At 50.7% G+C, this 20,916-nt stretch overlaps 1 protein-coding gene across 3 annotated transcripts in view; it reads right to left on the bottom strand.

The window, feature by feature from the left end:
* tp63 (tumor protein p63) overlaps positions 1-20,916 on the bottom strand; it is a 284,904-nt gene that overhangs the window by 41,757 nt on the left and 222,231 nt on the right. For all 3 annotated transcript variants that reach the window (XM_072473636.1, XM_072473638.1, XM_072473637.1), the window contains one exon: positions 409-595. In XM_072473636.1, the coding sequence (XP_072329737.1) occupies positions 409-595 (187 nt within the window). The remainder of the gene's footprint in view (positions 1-408; positions 596-20,916) is intronic.

Below are 20,916 nucleotides of genomic sequence, written 5' to 3'. Positions count from 1 at the left end.
TAATTTGGATATGATACCTGGGCATGTTCAGCGTTCTGTACCATCCTCTGACTACACTTCTTCAATCGATTTTAATGGCTGGGCAATTATGGACTTGCAAGCGCAAAATGCAAAACCCTGGCCAATAACACGTTTTGTTATACACTGTGACTGCACACAGAAATTAAGTACAGAAAATAGTTGTTTGGTAGTACAGTATTGCTGAAAAAGGCCAAAAGCTGTCAAAGTTTTCATCTAGCACTGATCAGGACAGTTCGCAGGAACTCCAAATGTAAAGGAAACAACATTATCCCCATTATATTTAATATTGGCATTATCTTTGTGATGGTGTGTTTCACGCACAGAGAATGGAACACTCATTGCATCCCCGTCAAGGAGCTGATATCTAAAGAAGCAGGTTGGCTTTACCATCATTGAACTCTCGGCTGAGTTCATGGTTCGGGCATCGCTTCACCACCTCAGTGACATGCTCTGCCTTCTTGTACACTGGCATGGCCCGGATCACAGCTCCCTGCGGTGGCTGCGTCATCACTTTGATCTGGATGGGACACGTCTTGGCAATCTGACAGTACAATTTCTTCAGCTCTGGAGAATACTGGTGGAGACAGCAGAAACAGAGGGTTGAGTTTGACAGCGACGTATCAGCAGTTCCCAATTCTATCATCATTTTGTTTGTTTGCGTAATTAGTCTCAATTTGGCACAAGTGAGAAGAATATTAGTACAGAACATAGAACATGCAGTGCACAAGGAGGCCATTCGGCCCATCGAGTCTGCACCGACCCAGCCCTCACTTCCACTCTATCCCCGTAACCCAATAACCCCTCCTAATCTTTTTGGACACAAAGGGCAATTTAGCATGGCCAATCCACCTAACCCGCACATCTTTGGACTGTGGAAGAAAACCGGAGCACCCGGAGGAAACCCACGCAGACATGGGGAGAACGTGCAGACTCCGCACAGACAGTGACCCAAGCCAGGAATCGAACCTGGGACCCTGGAGCAGTGAAGCAACTGCGCTATCCACTTGTGCTACTGTGCTGCCCATGGTTAGCAAGTCATATGAAAAAAAAAAAGATTTATGTAAATTCTTAAGTGCGCATAAACTGAATCTTGACAAGTGCAGCTGTGGTTCGGTGTGTTATTGACCCACCGTATTTGGGTCGCTGCCTGTTCCTGGTATTTAGCTGAAAGCTGACATCGTACCGTACTGGAGTGCTTTGGAAGGACAGTAGGATTGCTATTATGAAGTCATAAGATGAAATGGACCAACAGCCTGTACTACTCTTTATCAAACAAGTCCAGCCAGGGTTTTCCAATCAAGCACTGACTAGGCCATAATTTTTCCAGTCCATTGAAATAAATTGAGGAGGGGGTTGGGGGATTTGTAGGACTGATGGGTAGACAAGTAAACAAGTAGAAATCATGTCCTGAAAGTTCATACCAGGTTTAATTAAGAACCATTTTCTTTAAAGAGCAGGGCAGACCTGCCATTCACCCTGATTGCATTCTTGAGTAACCAAGTGGTGTGAAACATGGGTGGCACAGTGGTTAGCACTGCTGCCTCACAGTAGTAGGGGCCTGGGTTCGATTCCGGCCTCAAGTGACTGTCTGTGCAGAGTCTGCACGTTCTCCCCGTGTCTGCGTAGGTTTCCTCCGGGTGCTCCGGTTCCCTCCCATAGACCAAAGATGCCCCTTAGTGTACAAAGGTTAAGTGGGTTACTGTAATACGGCGGGAGAGTGAGCCGAGATAGTGTGCTCTTTCAGAGGGTCGTGGAGGCCCGAATGGCCAAAAAAACTGCAGAAAGCGGCAACACAAGGCACTTGGGGGGACTTGCGCACGAAACACAGAAAGCTAGCACACAGGGGCAGCTGGTCATCAGGAAGGATAATGGAATGTTGGCCCTCATTTCAAGAAGGTTGGAGTATAGGAGTCGTGAAGTCTTGCTGCAGCTGTACAAGGTACTGGTGAGACCACATCTGGAGCACTGTGAGCAGTTTTACCCCCCTTATTTAAGGAAAGATATTATTTTATTGGAGGCGGTTCAGAGAAGGTTCACTAGGATGCTCCCCAATATGGGGGGACTGTCTTATAAGCAAAGCTCAAACAGTTTGGGACTCTTCATTGGAATTTAGAAAGTGAGAGGTGATCTCATTGAAACATATCGGATTCTCGGGGGCTGACGGGTAAATGCTGAGAGGATGTTTCCCTTCATTGGAGAGTCTCGGACCAGAGGGCACAGTCTCCCCAATAAAGGGGGGCCAATTTAAGACCTGGATTAGGAGGGATTTCTTCTCTCTGAGGGTTGCGAGTCTTTGGAACTCTTTGCCACAGAGAGCTGTGGGGGCAGAGTCCTTGGGCATATCTAAGGCTGAGATAGATTCTTGATCAGTAAGGGAATCAAGGGTTATGGGTCAAGGGCAGGAAAGTGGATGTGAGGAATGTCGGATCAGCCATGGTCCTATTGAATGGTGGAGCAGGCTCGAAGGGCCGAATGGCCTCCTCTTGTTCCTTTTTCTTATAGTGTGGTGGGTCCCCTGGGCAGTCGCGTGTGGGAGGTGTTCCATGCGAGGCTGGGTCTGCATTTTAAAAATATTTAAAAGTGATTTTTTTCCTCTAACTCTTTCAGAGTTAACTATCAGGGTATAACTGGCAGAACCATCTGAAGTTAGTGATTTAAATTACTTCTGTCAGATGGTTACCAGCCCAGTGCAATTTTCCAGAGGACGTTAACAACTGCCAGGTAAATCCTTACGTGGGAACGTCCTAGAAGGATTTCCCAGTGCATCAGTTAGGTATCCCCTAAATGCAATTCTGGGGAACCAAGAAGATATAGAATTTACAGTGCAGAAGGAGGCCATTCGACCCATTGAGTCTGCACCAGCTCTTGGAAAGAGCACCCTACCGAAGGTCAACACCTCCACCCTATTCCCATAACCCAGTAACCCCACCCAACACTAAGGGCAATTTTGGACACTAAGGGCAATTTATCACGGCCAATCCACCTAACCTGCACATCTTTGGACTGTGGGAGGAAACCGGAGCACCCGGAGGAAACCCACGCAGACACGGGGAGGATGTGCAGACTCCGCACAGACAGTGACCCATGCCAGGAATCGAACCTGGGACCCTGGAGCTGTGAAGCAATTGTGCTAACCACGGTGCTACCATGCTGCCCTCATATGGCTTATTATAGCCATATAATAAGCCATATGTTTCCAAGAACCTGTCTAGCGCCTCTTTGAAGGCCTTTAAGGTATCTTACTTCACCACCTGTACCTGCATTCCTAGTTCTCAGTTTTACCTCATTACATTTTTCCTGTTCCTGAGCTTTCACTGTCTCTGAGCATATGGGTGTAAGTAATCCTGCTTATTGTAGATTGTTTCAGATGTGTAGCAAGATGCTGGCGAAGTGCAGAGGACCGACCTGGGCCAGCAGAGGGAACTTTCACACAACAAATACACCCACAGTCATTGGTTCTTGTCTGACCAGGAAGGATCTGCAAAGGTTTAGGCTAACATGAAAGATAATCAACCGTTTAAAATGAATATTACTATACTTATTGACTAATTCTAATGAAATGCATATCCAGAGTGAAGTTCAATAAGTTAAAAAAAAACAATAAATAATAAACTCTGCCAAGATAGGCATATTTGCCAATCCTTTTTCCAAATATTTTCAGCGATAGTGGAGGGTTTTGGTAAATGCTGATCGCTGGAAAGCCACAAACACCGGTTGGTGCATCACAACAACCAGGAAGCTGCCAGGTTCCACCTCAGGCCGTTGAGGTGCCAGAAGGGCCCTGGAGTTGAGAAACTGCCCGGGATCCCACCCCTGATTGCTACTGAGTCACTGAGCCTGCAGTATTCTGGGAGTCAGCACCTTAGCAGAGAACATTCATTAAAAACAAAGTGTGAGCAGTTGGGAAAAAGTGGGTCTCCCACTGATAGAATACAATATACATTAAAAGGAAAGATGAGAGTCAATGATAAAGCCAGAGAAGAGCATGACCCCTGTCACAGTAAATCTGTCTTTACCTCAACAAACAGGTGAGCAATATCGTGCAATCAGTCCATGCCTTCAGGTACTGTTCAGCTGATAAACGTCTTACAAAGTAGCATTAAGTGGAACAGCCTCCAGTGTCGCGACACACGCACAGGGTCTGCACAACTTCAGCCTTTTTAGTCTAACCTCACACTTTAAGTAGGCTACAGAAATAAGCAGGTGAGATTTCACCAAGTTTTAACAGGGTAACACTGTCTTAAACGGACAAAGAACGGCTTGCTGTGGATTCAGAGCTTGCAAACCCCTATGTGCCCCACTGAGCAGTGCAGAGGACACATCGCCAGTGTCAGGGTTGAACGCAGAGTGGCATGGATTGGTAGATGGAATGCGGAGAGACAATGTGAATTAAAGGGTACAATTGCAAAGGGGTTGTGGGTTAAAGGGTGTTTTCATGCACAAATCACGGACATTGGCACGACAGTTCAAGAGGGCGGTTAATAAAGCATTCAGCACCCTGGGCTTTGTATATAGGCGCGTAGAGTACAAAAGCAAGACAGTTACGTTAAACCTGTATTAAACACTGGTTCGGTCTCAATCGGACTATTGCGCCCAGTTCTGGACGCCACACTTTGGGAAGGATGTGCAGAGAGTGCTGAAAAGATTCACAAAAATGGTTCCAGGACGGGGGACTTCAGAAACCTGACAGATTAGAGAAGATCTGCTCTTTGGAAAGGGAAAGTTGAGAGGAGATTAGATCAGAGTTATTCAAAATCATGAGGGGTCCGGACTGTAGCCACCTAGGTTGGCCAATTCCTGATGTAAAATGGAGAACAGCAAAGGCTGAAGGGAAATTCAGCCAACACAGGCAGAAACCAGCAGGTGCAGGTTTACTGTGTATTAAACTCTGCAAAAGCCCAGACAGCATCGATGCCAGCAACCATCTGCATAATAATGTAGCAGCCATCTACATACTAATGAGCGATCCACGGGAACAATCGAAACATTTAAGGTAAACAAGGCCAAGCCAGACTCCCCAGCGCCAGCAGGAGTCAACACAAAAGAGGTTACCGGACACCTAAAGACCGCCCATCGATCAGGGAACCGCTCCAGTATTGGAGAAATCGAACCAAGCGATTGGAACGAAGTCCAATCACCTAGAACCAGGTACAGGGTCCGCCCCGAAAGGCGGGAAGCCCCTGGGGACTATAAAGGTTAAGCCCCAAGTTCAAATCGTTCTTCTTGACCGGGTCACACAGCAACGCAAACCAACCTTGACCGTGACCGGTTCAACTGCCGCCGAGATCCAGTAAGTCTTAAGTCAACGCTCGCTACGAGATAGGCGCTCCTAGCTACCAGTCCGTACCTACTTCGAATCCCGCAGACTCAGAACCCGAACGAAAGGCCATTTGTTCCCCTGACCTGGTGGGCCAGTCCGAAGCTAAGTATAGGCCTGTTAGTTGTAGAAATAGCTTAGAGAGTAGAGTTTATGCATGAATAGATTTGACTGTGTATAATAAATGTGCTTTGATTTGAATCTTACTAATTGATGTATTGAGTTATTGATCATTACTTGAACTTGAACCTCGTGCCGGTATCATAAAGATACCTGGCGACTCGAGAGCAAAGGTTATAAAACAGAGCCAATTGAACCAACCAAAAGTTAGCAACAGGACGGAGTCGATAGGGGGAAACTGTTCCCATTGGTAAAGGATCAAGAACCAGAGGGCGCATATAGAGGGTAACCAGCAAAAGAAGCAATGGAAACAGGAGGAAAAGCTTTTTCAAAAGCCTCGAGTCAATCGAGGCTTTCAAAGGGGGAGTTAGACTGTTATCTGAAAAGGAAGAATGGGCAGGGTTACAGGGAGAAGGGGTGTGGCACTAGATGAATCGCTCCTTCAGTGAGGCCACACAGACATAATGGGCTGAACAGCCTCCTTCTATGCTATAACCCTTCTAAGATTCTATGACGGGGAACAAGGAACAAGTTCATGCGTCTCACATTGTGTCAGTATGTGGAACCTGGGGTTATAGGACCATTAGCATGACCAGGAATTTGAATTGCTCAGTCAAAGCTTAAAATAAACTGTCACAGAATTCTGCTTTGAGGAGCGTCTCCAGAGTTAGTCTTGTGTAAGCACTTTGTTTCAGCGCACTAACGCTTGAAGGAAGAAAATAATGGTCTTTACAGCAATTTTTAAAAACACCACTGATTAGAGATATGAAGCCCCTGATGTAAAGATTGATGGCCAGGCTGGGGTACTGGTTATTCGTGGGAACTCCCTTGCCTGCCCTACCTGGCTTCACGGCGAACACCAGGATGGTACAGCACTCAACCAGCCCAAGGTCGCCAGCAGAACCCCCTCCGGCCCCCTGAATCCTCGAATGACTGTACCTCAGCGGGAGATGTGGTAAATTCTCTGTCAGCTGTGGTTAGGCGGGAGCTTTCTTGCTGGTGAAATTGTGTGTTCAAGCCCGACTCCAAAGGCTTGTGCACAAAATCTAAGCTGGACGCTAGGCTAAATCGCTGGCTTTGAAAGCAGACCAAGGCAGGCCAGCAGCACGGTTCAATTCCCGTAACAGTCTCCCCGAACAGGCACCGAAATGTGGCGACTAGGGGCTTTTCACAGTAACTTCATTGAAGCCTACTTGTGACAATAAGCGATTTTCATTTCATTTCATTTAATTTCATATAAATGCACATCTCTTCCTTTTCTTGCTCACACATCTCTCAAATTATTGATTTTATTTGTCCGTTAAATGTAGCTGGGCTGATTTGCTCATTTCTCTGCACTCAACTTTATTTTTCTCATTAAAGTTTCAAACGTTTATTTCAAGTTTAGTACCCCACATGTTTACCCCCCCCCCCCCCCCCCCCCACCCCTCACCCCAAAAACCCTGCTAGACTTTAGAAAATGCACTCCCTTGCATTTTCACCCTGTGCGCATGTGTGTGTGTGCCAACTCCTGTCAGCTAACACCTGCCTTCTTTCGCAATATGCCGCCAGTGAAGGTGTGCCTCTCTTAAAAAAAATCCTGGACAATTGTGCTGATGTTGGATCAGACGCCCTGGGAGTATTTAGCTCCATTCCACTGAACTCCCAGCTGCTGCCAGCTGTCAGCCTCTCGATAAATTACTTCAAAGCTGCAACACTCGCTGACACTCCCAGGTGCTGACATCAGCCAGGTGGGTCTTGGACACGGCTAACTTGTCAGTATCCACGCGACAGGATATGTCCATTAAACCAACCACAAAAGAATTAATGCAGATGCCACAGTAATTCTCTAAACCTGCAGGGCAAGAATTGTTAAACACTGGTAATACAGCACTCCCAAACAGCTGCACATAGCGAACCGAGCCCACTTACACATAGTCTGCAGCAAGCAAAACAAAGTTACAGAGGTTGCTAATCAGATTAGAAAGTCTGACTTTATCCCTTTTACTGGCCCAGGGTGTGAGCTTCGTGGGGCAGGGCTAACTCAGGATTCAGACATTTGCCAAAGGTAAATGATCCTATGTTTAGTTGCGCCCTGAATCTTTCAGAATAGGATTCACTTATGTTCCAATTTTGTGGATCGATTTGGGTCACGTCAAATTGCCAATGCTTTCAACAGCAATTGTTTCAAAATGCACATCAGACTCCACCCCCACGGATTGGAAACAATAATTCAGTCAGGCAGCAAAAACTTTCAAATTAGTCTGATCATCAATGAAATCAGGCTGCCGAGAGGAGTCCAGCCGAGTAATGCTGGAATCCACCTTCAGGAATAAATCAATCTGTGAAAAGACTTGTCCTGCTTAAAGTGCCATAAACACATTGAAATATAAACAGCATGTGCAAAACAGGAGAAACTATCAGCTGGAGCGTACCCAGACTTCACACAGATGCGTGAACAGTTGTCAGATTAATTAGAAACAAGATCGCTGCTCTGTCCAGTGTAAATGTTATACCACTGGAGGAGGGGGTGTGTGTGTGGGGGGGGGGGGGGGGGGGGTTAAGGTCTGAGCATTTGACTGCGCTACTCAAATTAAATTTTTCAAAGCTGCATTCCCATTTTAAAGCACCTGTCATACGCTATCAGTGTTCTATTCGGGCACAGGTGACCATAACAGTGTCAGTCATTGTGGCAATGTGGGAATCTTGCATATGTGGAATCGCACTGTGCCATTAGGGCAGTGCGGGATCGCACTGTGCTATTAGGGCAGTGTGGGATCGCACTGTGCCATTAGGGCAGTGCGGGATCGCACTGTGCCATTAGGGCAGTGCGGGATCGCACTGTGCCATTAGGGCAGTGTGGGATCGCACTGTGCCATTAGGGCAGTGTGGGATCGCGCTGTGCCATTAGGGCAGTGCGGGATCGCACTGTGCTATTAGGGCAGTGTGGGATCGCACTGTGCCATTAGGGCAGTGCGGGATCGCACTGTGCCATTAGGGCAGTGTGGGATCGCGCTGTGCCATTAGGGCAGTGTGGAATCGCACTGTGCTATTAGGGCAGTGTGGGATCGCACTGTGCCATTAGGGCAGTGCGGGATCGCACTGTGCCATTAGGGCAGTGTGGGATCGCACTGTGCCATTAGGGCAGTGTGGAATCGCACTGTGCTATTAGGGCAGTGTGGGATCGCACTGTGCCATTAGGGCAGTGTGGGATCGCACTGTGCCATTACGGCAGTGTGGGATCGCACTGTGCCATTAGGGCAGTGTGGGATCGCACTGTGCCATTAGGGCAGTGTGGGATCGCACTGTGCCATTACGGCAGTGTGGGATCGCACTGTGCCATTAGGGCAGTGTGGGATCGTACTATACCATTGGAGGCAGTGACATGGGATTGCACTGTGCCATTCTGGGTGGTGACTTGGAATCGCACAGTGCTGTTGATGCAGGAACGGGGACCACACTGTGCTGTTGATGCAGGAACGGGGATCACACTGTGCTGTTGATGAGGAACGGGGATCACACTGTGCTGTTGATGCAGGAACGGGGATCACACTGTGCTGTTGATGCAGGAACGGGGATCACACTGTGCTGTTGATGCAGGAACGGGGATCTCACTGTGCTGTTGCTGCAGGAACGGGGATCTCACTGTGCTGTTGATGCAGGAACGGGGATCACACTGTGCTATTGGTGCAGGAACGGGGATCGCACTGTGCTGTTGATGCAGGAACGGGGATCGCACTGTGCTGTTGATGCAGGAACGGGGATCACACTGTGCTGTTGATGCAGGAACAGGGATCACACTGTGCTGATGATGCAGGAACGGGGATCACACTGCGCTGTTGATGCAGGAACGGGGATCACACTGTGCTGTTGATGCAGGAACGGGGATCACACTGTGCTGTTGATGCAGGAACGGGGATCACACTGTGCTGTTGATGCAGGAACGGGGATCTCACTGTGCTGTTGATGCAGGAACGGGGATCTCACTGTGCTGTTGATGCAAGAACGGGGATCACACTGTGCTGTTGATGCAGGAACGGGGATCACACTGTGCTGTTGATGCAGGAACGGGGATCTCACTGTGCTGTTGATGCAGGAACGGGGATCTCACTGTGCTGTTGATGCAAGAACGGGGATCACACTGTGCTGTTGATGCAGGAACGGGGATCACACTGTGCTGTTGATGCAGGAACGGGGATCACACTGTGCTGTTGATGCAGGAACGGGGATCACACTGTGCTATTGGTGCAGGAACGGGGATCACACTGTGCTGTTGATGCAGGAACGGGGATCACACTGTGCTGTTGATGCAGGAACGGGGATCACACTGTGCTGTTGATGCAGGAACGGGGATCACACTGTGCTGTTGATGCAGGAACGGGGATCACACTGTGCTGTTGATGCAGGAACGGGGATCACACTGTGCTGTTGATGCAGGAACGGGGATCACACTGTGCTGTTGATGCAGGAACAGGGATCACACTGTGCTGATGATGCAGGAACAGGGATCACACAGTGCTGTTGATGCAGGAACGGGGATCACACTGTGCTGTTGATGCAGGAAAGGGGATCACACTGTGCTGTTGATGCAGGAACGGGGATCACACTGTGCTGTTGGTGCAGGAACGGGGATCACACTGTGCTGTTGATGCAGGAACGGGGATCACACTGTGCTGTTGATGCAGGAACGGGGAACACACTGTGCTGTTGATGCAGGAACGGGGATCACACTGTGCTGTTGATGCAGGAACGGGGATCACACTGTGCTGTTGATGCAGGAACGGGGATCACACTGTGCTGTTGATGCAGGAACGGGGATCACACTGTGCTGTTGATGCAGGAACGGGGATCACACTGAGCTGTTGATGCAGGAACGGGGATCACACTGTGCTGTTGATGCAGGAACGGGGATCACACTGTGCTGTTGATGCAGGAACGGGGAACACACTGTGCTGTTGATCAGGAACGGGGATCGCACTGTGCTGTTGATGCAGGAACGGTGAAATCACTGTGCTGTTGATGCAGGTACGGAGATCACACTGTGCTGTTGGTGCAGGAACGGGGATCACACTGTGCTGTTGATGCAGGAACGGGGATCACACTGTGCTGTTGATGCAGGAACGGGGATCACACTGTGCTGTTGATGCAGGAATGGGGAACACACTGTGCTGTTGATCAGGAACGGGGATCGCACTGTGCTGTTGATGCAGGAACGGTGAAATCACTGTGCTGTTGATGCAGGTACGGAGATCACACTGTGCTGTTGGTGCAGGAACGGGGATCACACTGTGCTGTTGATGCAGGAACGGGGATCACACTGTGCTGTTGATGCAGGAACGGGGATCACACTGTGCTGTTGATGCAGGAACGGGGAACACACTGTGCTGTTGATGCAGGAACGGGGATCACACTGTGCTGTTGATGCAGGTACGGAGATCACACTGTGCTGTTGATGAGGAACGGGGATCGCACTGTGCTGTTGATGCAGGAACGGGGATCACACTGTGCTGTTGATGCAGGAACGGGGATCACACTGTGCTGTTGATGCAGGAACGGTGAACACACTGTGCTGTTGATGAGGAACGGGGATCGCACTGTGCTGTTGATGCAGGAACGGGGATCACACTGTGCTGTTGATGCAGGAACGGGGATCACACTGTGCTGTTGATGCAGGAACGGGGATCACACTGTGCTGTTGGTGCAGGAACGGGGAACACACTGTGCTGTTGATGCAGGAACGGGGATCACACTGTGCTGTTGATGCAGGTACGGAGATCACACTGTGCTGTTGGTGCAGGAACGGGGATCACACTGTGCTGTTGATGCAGGAACGGGGATCACACTGTGCTGTTGGTGCAGGAACGGGGATCACACTGTGCTGTTGATGAGGAACGGGGATCGCACTGTGCTGTTGATGCAGGAACGGGGATCACACTGTGCTGGTGGTGCAGGAACGGGGATCACACTGTGCTGTTGCTGCAGGAACGGGGATCACACTGTGCTGTTGGTGCAGGAACGGGAATCACACTGTGCTGTTGATGCAGGAACGGGAATCACACTGTGCTGTTGATGCAGGAACGGGGATCACACTGTGCTGTTGGTGCAGGAACGGGGATCACACTGTGCTGTTGATGCAGGAACGGGGATCACACTGTGCTGTTGATGCAGGAACGGGGATCACACTGTGCTGTTGATGCAGGAACGGGGATCACACTGTGCTGTTGGTGCAGGAACGGGGATCACACTGAGCTGATGATGAGGAACGGGGATCACACTGTGCTGTTGATGCAGGAACGGGGATCACACTGTGCTGTTGATGCAGGAACGGGGATCACACTGTGCTGTTGATGCAGGAACGGGGATCACACTGTGCTGTTGGTGCAGGAACGGGGATCACACTGTGCTGTTGATGCAGGAACGGGGATCACACTGTGCTGTTGGTGCAGGAACGGGGATCACACTGAGCTGTTGATGAGGAACGGGGATCACACTGTGCTGTTGATGCAGGAACGGGGATCACACTGTGCTGTTGATGCAGGAACGGGGATCACACTGTGCTGTTGATGCAGGAACGGGGATCACACTGTGCTGTTGATGCAGGAACGGGGATCACACTGTGCTGTTGATGCAGGAACGGTGAACACACTGTGCTGTTGATGCAGGAACGGGGATCACACTGTGCTGTTGATGCAGGAACGGGGAACACACTGTGCTGTTGATGCAGGAACGGGGTTCACACTGTGCTGTTGGTGCAGGAATGGGGATCACACTGAGCTGTTGATGCAGGAACGGTGAACACACTGTGCTGTTGATGCAGGAACGGGGATCACACTGTGCTGTTGATGCAGGAACGGGGATCACACTGTGCTGTTGATGCAGGAACGGGGATCACACTGTGCTGTTGATGCAGGAACGGGGATCACACTGTGCTGTTGATGCAGGAACGGGGATCACACTGTGCTGTTGATGCAGGAACGGGGATCACACTGTGCTGTTGATGCAGGAACGGGGATCACACTGTGCTGTTGGTGCAGGAACGGGGATCACACTGTGCTGTTGATGCAGGAACGGGGATCACACTGTGCTGTTGATGCAGGAACGGGGAACACACTGTGCTGTTGCTGCAGGAACGGGGAACACACTGTGCTGTTGATGCAGGAACGGGGATCACACTGTGCTGTTGATGCAGGAACGGGGATCACACTGTGCTGTTGATGCAGGAACGGGGATCACACAGTGCTGTTGGTGCAGGAACGGGGATCACACTGTGCTGTTGATGCTGGAACGGGGATCACACTGTGCTGTTGGTGCAGGAACGGGGATCACACTGTGCTGTTGGTGCAGGAACGGGGATCACACTGAGCTGTTGATGCAGGAACGGGGATCACACTGTGCTGTTGATGAGGAACAGGGATCACACTGTGCTGTTGATGCAGGAACGGGGATCACACTGTGCTGTTGATGCAGGAACGGGGATCACACTGTGCTGTTGATGCAGGAACGGTGAACCCACTGTGCTGTTGATGAGGAACGGGGATCACACTGTGCTGTTGATGCAGGAACGGGGATCACACTGTGCTGTTGATGCAGGAACGGGGATCACACTGTGCTGTTGATGCAGGAACGGTGAACACACTGTGCTGTTGATGAGGAACGGGGATCACACTGTGCTGTTGGTGCAGGAACGGGAATCACACTGTGCTGTTGATGCAGGAACGGGGATCACACTGTGCTGTTGGTGCAGGAACGGGGAACACACTGTGCTGTTGATGCAGGAACGGGGAACACACTGTGCTGTTGATGCAGGAACGGGGATCACACTGTGCTGTTGATGCAGGAACGGGGATCACACTGTGCTGTTGGTGCAGGAACGGGAATCACACTGTGCTGTTGATGCAGGAACGGGAATCACACTGTGCTGTTGATGCAGGAACGGGGATCACACTGTGCTGTTGATGCAGGAACGGGGATCACACTGTGCTGTTGATGCAGGAACGGGGATCACACTGTGCTGTTGATGCAGGAACGGGGATCACACTGTGCTGTTGATGCAGGAACGGGGATCACACTGTGCTGTTGATGCAGGAACGGGGATCACACTGTGCTGTTGGTGCAGGAACGGGGATCACACTGTGCTGTTGGTGCAGGAACGGGGATCACACTGTGCTGTTAATGCAGGAACGGGGAACACACTGTGCTGTTGATGCAGGAACGGGGAACACACTGTGCTGTTGATGAGGAACGGGGATCACACTGTGCTGTTGATGCAGGAACGGGGAACACACTGTGCTGTTGATGCAGGAACGGGGATCACACTGTGCTGTTGGTGCAGGAACGGGGATCACACTGTGCTGTTGATGCAGGAACGGGGATCACACTGTGCTGTTGATGCAGGAACGGGGAACACACTGTGCTGTTGATGCAGGAACGGGGATCACACTGTGCTGTTGATGCAGGAACGGGGATCTCACTGTGCTGTTGGTGCAGGAACGGGGATCACACTGTGCTGTTGATGCAGGAACGGGGATCACACTGTGCTGTTGGTGCAGGAACGGGGATCACACTGTGCTGTTGATGCAGGAACGGGGATCTCACTGTGCTGTTGATGAGGAACGGGGATCACACTGAGCTGTTGATGCAGGAACGGGGATCACACTGTGCTGTTGATGCAGGAACGGGGATCACACTGTGCTGTTGATGCAGGAACGGGGATCTCACTGTGCTGTTGATGCTGGAACGGGGAACACACTGTGCTGTTGATGCAGGAACGGGGATCACACTGTGCTGTTGATGAGGAACGGGGATCACACTGTGCTGTTGATGCAGGAACGGGGATCACACTGTGCTGTTGATGAGGAACGGGGATCACACTGTGCTGTTGATGCAGGAACGGGGATCTCACTGTGCTGTTGATGCAAGAACGGGGATCACACTGTGCTGTTGATGCAGGAACGGGGATCACACTGTGCTGTTGATGCAGGAACGGGGTTCTCACTGTGCTGTTGATGCAGGAACGGGGATCACACTGTGCTGTTGATGCAGGAACGGGGATCTCACTGTGCTGTTGACGCAGGAACGGGGATCACACTGTGCTGTTGATGCAGGAACGGGGATCACACTGAGCTGTTGATGCAGGAACGGGGATCACACTGTGCTGTTGATGCAGGAACGGGGATCACACTGTGCTGTTGGAGCAGGAACAGGGATCACACTGTGGTGTTGATGCAGGAACGGGGATCACACTGTGCTGTTGATGCAGGAACGGGGATCACACTGTGCTGTTGATGCAGGAACGGGGATCACACTGTGCTGTTGATGCAGGAACGGGGATCACACTGTGCTGTTGATGCAGGAACGGGGATCACACTGTGCTGTTGATGCAGGAACGGGGATCTCACTGTGCTGTTGGTGCAGGAACGGGGATCACACTGAGCTGTTGATGCAGGAACGGGGATCACACTGTGCTGTTGATGCAGGAACGGGGATCACACTGTGCTGTTGGAGCAGGAACGGGGATCACACTGTGCTGTTGATGCAGGAACGGGGATCACACTGCGCTGTTGATGCAGGAACGGGGATCACACTGTGCTGTTGATGCAGGAACGGGGATCACACTGTGCTGTTGATGCAGGAACGGGGATCACACTGTGCTGTTGATGCAGGAACGGGGATCACACTGTGCTGTTGATGCAGGAACGGGGATCACAATGTGCCGTGGTGTTTCGTGATGTGGGACCACACTGTGCCGTGGTGTTTAGTGATGTGGTGTCACACTGTGCCGTGGTGTTTAGTGATGTGGGATCACAATGTGCCAAGGTGTTTCGTGATGTGGGACCACACTGTGCCGTGGTGTTTAGTGATGTGGTGTCACACTGTGCCGTGGTGTTTAGTGATGTGGGACCACACTGTGCCAAGGTGTTTAGTGATGTGGGACCACACTGTGCCGTGGTGTTTAGTGATGTGGTGTCACACTGTGCCGTGGTGTTTAGGGATGTGGGACCACACTGTGCCAAGGTGTTTAGTGATGTGGGACAACACTGTGCCGTGGTGTTTAGTGATGTGGTGTCACACTGTGCCGTGGTGTTTAGTGATGTGGGATCACACTGTGCCAAGATGTTTAGTGATGTGGGATCACACTGTGCCATGGTGTTTAGCGATGTGGTGTCACACTGTGCTGTGGTGTTTAGTGACGTGGGATCACACTGTGCCGTGGTGTTTAGTGATGTGGGATCACACTGTGCTGTGGTGTTTAGTGATGTGGGATCACTCTGTGCCGTGGTGTTTAGTGATGTGGGATCACACTGTGCTGTGGTGTTTAGTGACGTGGGATCACACTGTGCCGTGGTGTTTAGTGATGTGGGATCACATTGTGCCGTGGTGTTTAGTGATGTGGGACCACACTGTGCCAAGATGTTTAGTGATGTGGGGTCACACTGTGCCGTGGTGTTTAGTGATGTGGTGTCACACTGTGCCGTGGTGTTTAGTGATGTGGGATCACACTGTGCCGTGGTGTTTAGTGATGTGGGATCACACTGTGCCGTGGTGTTTAGTGACGTGGGATCACACTGTGCCGTGGTGTTTAGTGATGTGGTGTCACACTGTGCCGTGGTGTTTAGTGACGTGGGATCACACTGTGCCGTGGTGTTTAGTGATGTGGTATCACACTGTGCAGTGGTGTTTAGTGATGTGGGTTCACACTGTTTTGTGGTATTTAGTGATGTGGGATCACACTGTGCCGTGGTGTTTAGTGATGTGGTGTCACACTATGCCGTGGTGTTTAGTGATGTGGGTTCACACTGTTTTGTGGCATTTAGTGATGTGGGATCACACTGTGCCGTGGTGTTTAGTGATGTGGTGTCACACTATGCCGTGGTGTTTAGTGATGTGGGTTCGCACTGTGCCGTGGTGTTTAGTGATGTGGGATCACACTGTGCCGTGGTGTTTAGTGATGTGGGTTCACACTGTTTTGTGGTATTTAGTGATGTGGGATCACACTGTGCCGTGGTGTTTAGTGATGTGGTGTCACACTATGCCGTGGTGTTTAGTGATGTGGGTTCGCACTGTGCCGTGGTGTTTAGTGATGTGGGATCACACTGAGCCGTGGTGTTTAGTGATGTGGTGTCACACTGTGCCGTGGTGTTTAGTGATGTGGTGTCACACTGTGCCATGGTGTTTAGTGATGTGGGATCACACTGAGCCGTGGTGTTTAGTGATGTGGTGTCACACTGTGCCGTGGTGTTTAGTGATGTGGTGTCACACTGTACCGTGGTGCTTAGTGATGTGGGATCACACTGTGCCATGGTGTTTAGTGATGTGGTGTCACACTGTGCCGTGGTGTTTAGTGATGTGGGATCACACTGTGCCGTGGTGTTTAGTGATGTGGGATCACACTGAGCCGTGGTGTTTAGTGATGTGGTGTCACACTGTGCCGTGGTGCTTAGTGATGTGGGATCACACTGTGCCGTGGTGTTTAGTGATGTGGGATCACACTGTGCCATGGTGCTTAGTGATGTGGTGTCACACTGTGCCGTGGTGTTTAGTGATGTGGTGTCACACTGAGCCGTGGTGTTTAGTGATGTGGGATCACACTGTGCCGTGGTGTTTAGTGATGAGGTGTCACACTGTGCCGTGGTGTTTAGTGACGTGGTGTCACACTGTGCCGTGGTGTTTAGTGATGTGGTGTCACACTGTGCCGTGGTGTTTAGCGATGTGGGATCACACCGAGCCGTGGTGTTTAGTGATGTGGGATCACACCGAGCCGTGGTGTTTAGTGATGTGGTGTCACACTGTGCCGTGGTGTTTACCGATGTGGGATCACACTGTGCCGTGGTGTTTAGTGATGTGGTGTCACACTGTGCCGTGGTGTTTAGTGATGTGGGATCACACTGTGCCAAGATGTTTAGTGATGTGGGATCACACTGTGCCATGGTGTTTAGCGATGTGGTGTCACACTGTGCTGTGGTGTTTAGTGACGTGGGATCACACTGTGCCGTGGTGTTTAGTGATGTGGGATCACACTGTGCTGTGGTGTTTAGTGATGTGGGATCACACTGTGCCGTGGTGTTTAGTGATGTGGGATCACACTGTGCTGTGGTGTTTAGTGACGTGGGATCACACTGTGCCGTGGTGTTTAGTGATGTGGGATCACATTGTGCCGTAGTATTTATAGATGTGGGACCACACTGTGCCGTGGTGTTTAGTGATGTGGGACCACACTGTGCCGTGGTGTTTAGTGATGTGGGATCACACTGTGCCGTGGTGTTTAGTGATGTGGGATCACACTGTGCCGTGGTGTTTAGTGACTTGGGATCACACTGTGCCGTGGTGTTTAGTGATGTGGTGTCACACTATGCCGTGGTGTTTAGTGATGTGGGTTCACACTGTTTTGTGGTATTTAGTGATGTGGGATCACACTGTGCCGTGGTGTTTAGTGATGTGGTGTCACACTATGCCGTGGTGTTTAGTGATGTGGGTTCGCACTGTGCCGTGGTGTTTAGTGATGTGGGATCACACTGTGCCGTGGTGTTTAGTGATGTGGGTTCACACTGTTTTGTGGTATTTAGTGATGTGGGATCACACTGTGCCGTGGTGTTTAGTGATGTGGTGTCACACTATGCCGTGGTGTTTAGTGATGTGGGTTCGCACTGTGCCGTGGTGTTTAGTGATGTGGGATCACACTGAGCCGTGGTGTTTAGTGATGTGGTGTCACACTGTGCCGTGGTGTTTAGTGATGTGGTGTCACACTGTGCCATGGTGTTTAGTGATGTGGGATCACACTGAGCCGTGGTGTTTAGTGATGTGGTGTCACACTGTGCCGTGGTGTTTAGTGATGTGGTGTCACACTGTACCGTGGTGCTTAGTGATGTGGGATCACACTGTGCCATGGTGTTTAGTGATGTGGTGTCACACTGTGCCGTGGTGTTTAGTGATGTGGGATCACACTGTGCCGTGGTGTTTAGTGATGTGGGATCACACTGAGCCGTGGTGTTTAGTGATGTGGTGTCACACTGTGCCGTGGTGCTTAGTGATGTGGGATCACACTGTGCCGTGGTGTTTAGTGATGTGGGATCACACTGTGCCATGGTGCTTAGTGATGTGGTGTCACACTGTGCCGTGGTGTTTAGTGATGTGGTGTCACACTGTGCCGTGGTGTTTAGTGATGTGGGATCACACTGTGCCGTGGTGTTTAGTGATGAGGTGTCACACTGTGCCGTGGTGTTTAGTGATGTGGTGTCACACTGTGCCGTGGTGTTTAGTGATGTGGTGTCACACTGTGCCGTGGTGTTTAGTGATGTGGGATCACACCGAGCCGTGGTGTTTAGTGATGTGGGATCACACCGAGCCGTGGTGTTTAGTGATGTGGTGTCACACTGTGCCGTGGTGTTTACCGATGTGGGATCACACTGTGCCGTGGTGTTTAGTGATGTTGGATCACACTGTGCCGTGGTGTTTAGTGATGTGGTGTCACACTGTGCCGTGGTGTTTAGTGATGTGGGATCACACTGTGCCCTGGTGTTTAGTGATGTGGTGTCACACTGTGCCGTGGTGTTTAGTGATGTGGGATCACACTGTGCCGTGGTGTTTAGTGATGTGGTGTCACACTGTGCCGTGGTGTTTAGTGATGTGGGATCACACTGTGCCGTGGTGTTTAGTAATGTGGGATCACATTGTGCCGTGGTGTTTAGTGATGTGGGACCACACTGTGCCGTGGTGTTTAGTGATGTGGTGTCACACTGTGCCGTGGTGTTTAGTGATGTGGGATCACATTGTGCCGTGGTGTTTAGTGATGTGGGACCACACTGTGCCGTGGTGTTTAGTGATGTGGTGTCACACTGTGCCGTGGTGTTTAGTGATGTGGGATCACACTGTGCCGTGGTGTTTAGTAATGTGGGATCACATTGTGCCGTGGTGTTTAGTGATGTGGGACCACACTGTGCCGTGGTGTTTAGTGATGTGGTGTCACACTGTGCCTTGGTGTTTAGTGATGTGGGACCACACTGTGCCGTGGTGTTTAGTGATGTGGGACCACACTGTGCCGTGGTGTTTAGTGATGTGGTGTCACACTGCGCCGTGGTGTTTATAGATGTGGGATCACACTGTGCCGTGGTGTTTAGTGACGTGGGATCACACTGTGCCGTGGTGTTTAGTGATGTGGGATCACACTGTGCCGTGGTGTTTAGTGACGTGGGATCACACTGTGCCGTGGTGTTTAGTGATGTTGGATCACACTGTGCCGTGTTGTTTAATGATGGGGGGGTCACACTGAGTCATGGTGTTTAGTGATGTGGTGTCACACTGTGCCGTGGTGTCACACTGTGCCGTGGTGTTTAGTGACGTGGGATCACACTGTGCCGTGGTGTTTAGTGACGTGGGATCACACTGTGTCGTGGTGTTTAGTGATGTGGGATCACACTATGCCGTGGTGTTTAGTGATGTGGGTTCACACTGTGTCGTGGTGTTTAGTGATGTGGTGTCACACTGTGCCATGGTGTTTAGTGATGTGGGATCACACTGTGCCATGGTGTTTAGTGATGTGGGTTCACACTGTGCCGTGCTGTTTAGTGATGTGGTGTCACACTGTGCCGTGGTGTTTAGTGATGTGGTGTCACACTGTGCCGTGGTGTTTAGTGATGTGGTGTCACACTGTGCCGTGGTGTTTAGTGATGTGCGATCACACTGAGCCGTGGTGTTTAGTGATGTGGTGTCACACTGTGCCGTGGTGTTTAGTGATGTGGGATCACACTGTGCCGTGGTGTTTAGTGATGTGGTGTCACACTGTGCCATGGTGTTTAGTGATGTAGTGTCACACTGTGCCGTGGTGTTTAGTGATGTGGGGTCACACTATGCCGTGGTGTTTAGTGATGTGGTGTCACACTGTGCCTTGGTGTTTAGTGATGTGGGATCACACTGTGCCGTGGTGTTTACTGATGTGGGATCGCACTGTGCCGTGGTGTTTAGTGATGTGGGATCACACTGTGCCGTGGTGTTTAGTGATGTGGTGTCACACTGTGCCGTGGTGTTTAGTGATGTGGGATCACACTGTGCCGTGGTGTTTAGTGATGTGGGATCACACTGTGCCGTGGTGTTTAGTGATGTGGGATCACACGATGCCGTGGTGTTTAGTGATATGGGATCACACTGTGCCGTGGTGTTTAGTGATGTGGGATCACACTGTGCCGTGGTGTTTAGTGATGTGGGATCACACTGTGCCGTGGTGTTTAGTGATGTGGGATCACACCGTGCCATGGTGTTTAGTGATGTGGTGTCACACTGTGCCGTGGTGTTTATAGATGTGGTGTCACCCTGTGCCGTGGTGTTTAGTGATGTGGGATCACACTGTGCCGTGGTGTTTAGTGATGTGGGATCACACTGTGCCGTGGTGTTTAGTGATGTGGGATCACACTGTGCCGTGGTGTTTAGTGATGTGGTGTCACACTGTGCCGTGGTGTTTAGTGATGTGGGGTCACACTGTGCCGTGG

This window comes from Scyliorhinus torazame, chromosome 14, assembly GCF_047496885.1.
Source record: "Scyliorhinus torazame isolate Kashiwa2021f chromosome 14, sScyTor2.1, whole genome shotgun sequence".
NCBI classification, from domain to species: Eukaryota; Metazoa; Chordata; class Chondrichthyes; order Carcharhiniformes; family Scyliorhinidae; genus Scyliorhinus; species Scyliorhinus torazame.
Note: the sequence above shows the minus strand (reverse complement) of the source record. Positions and strands in the feature narration are given on the sequence as shown.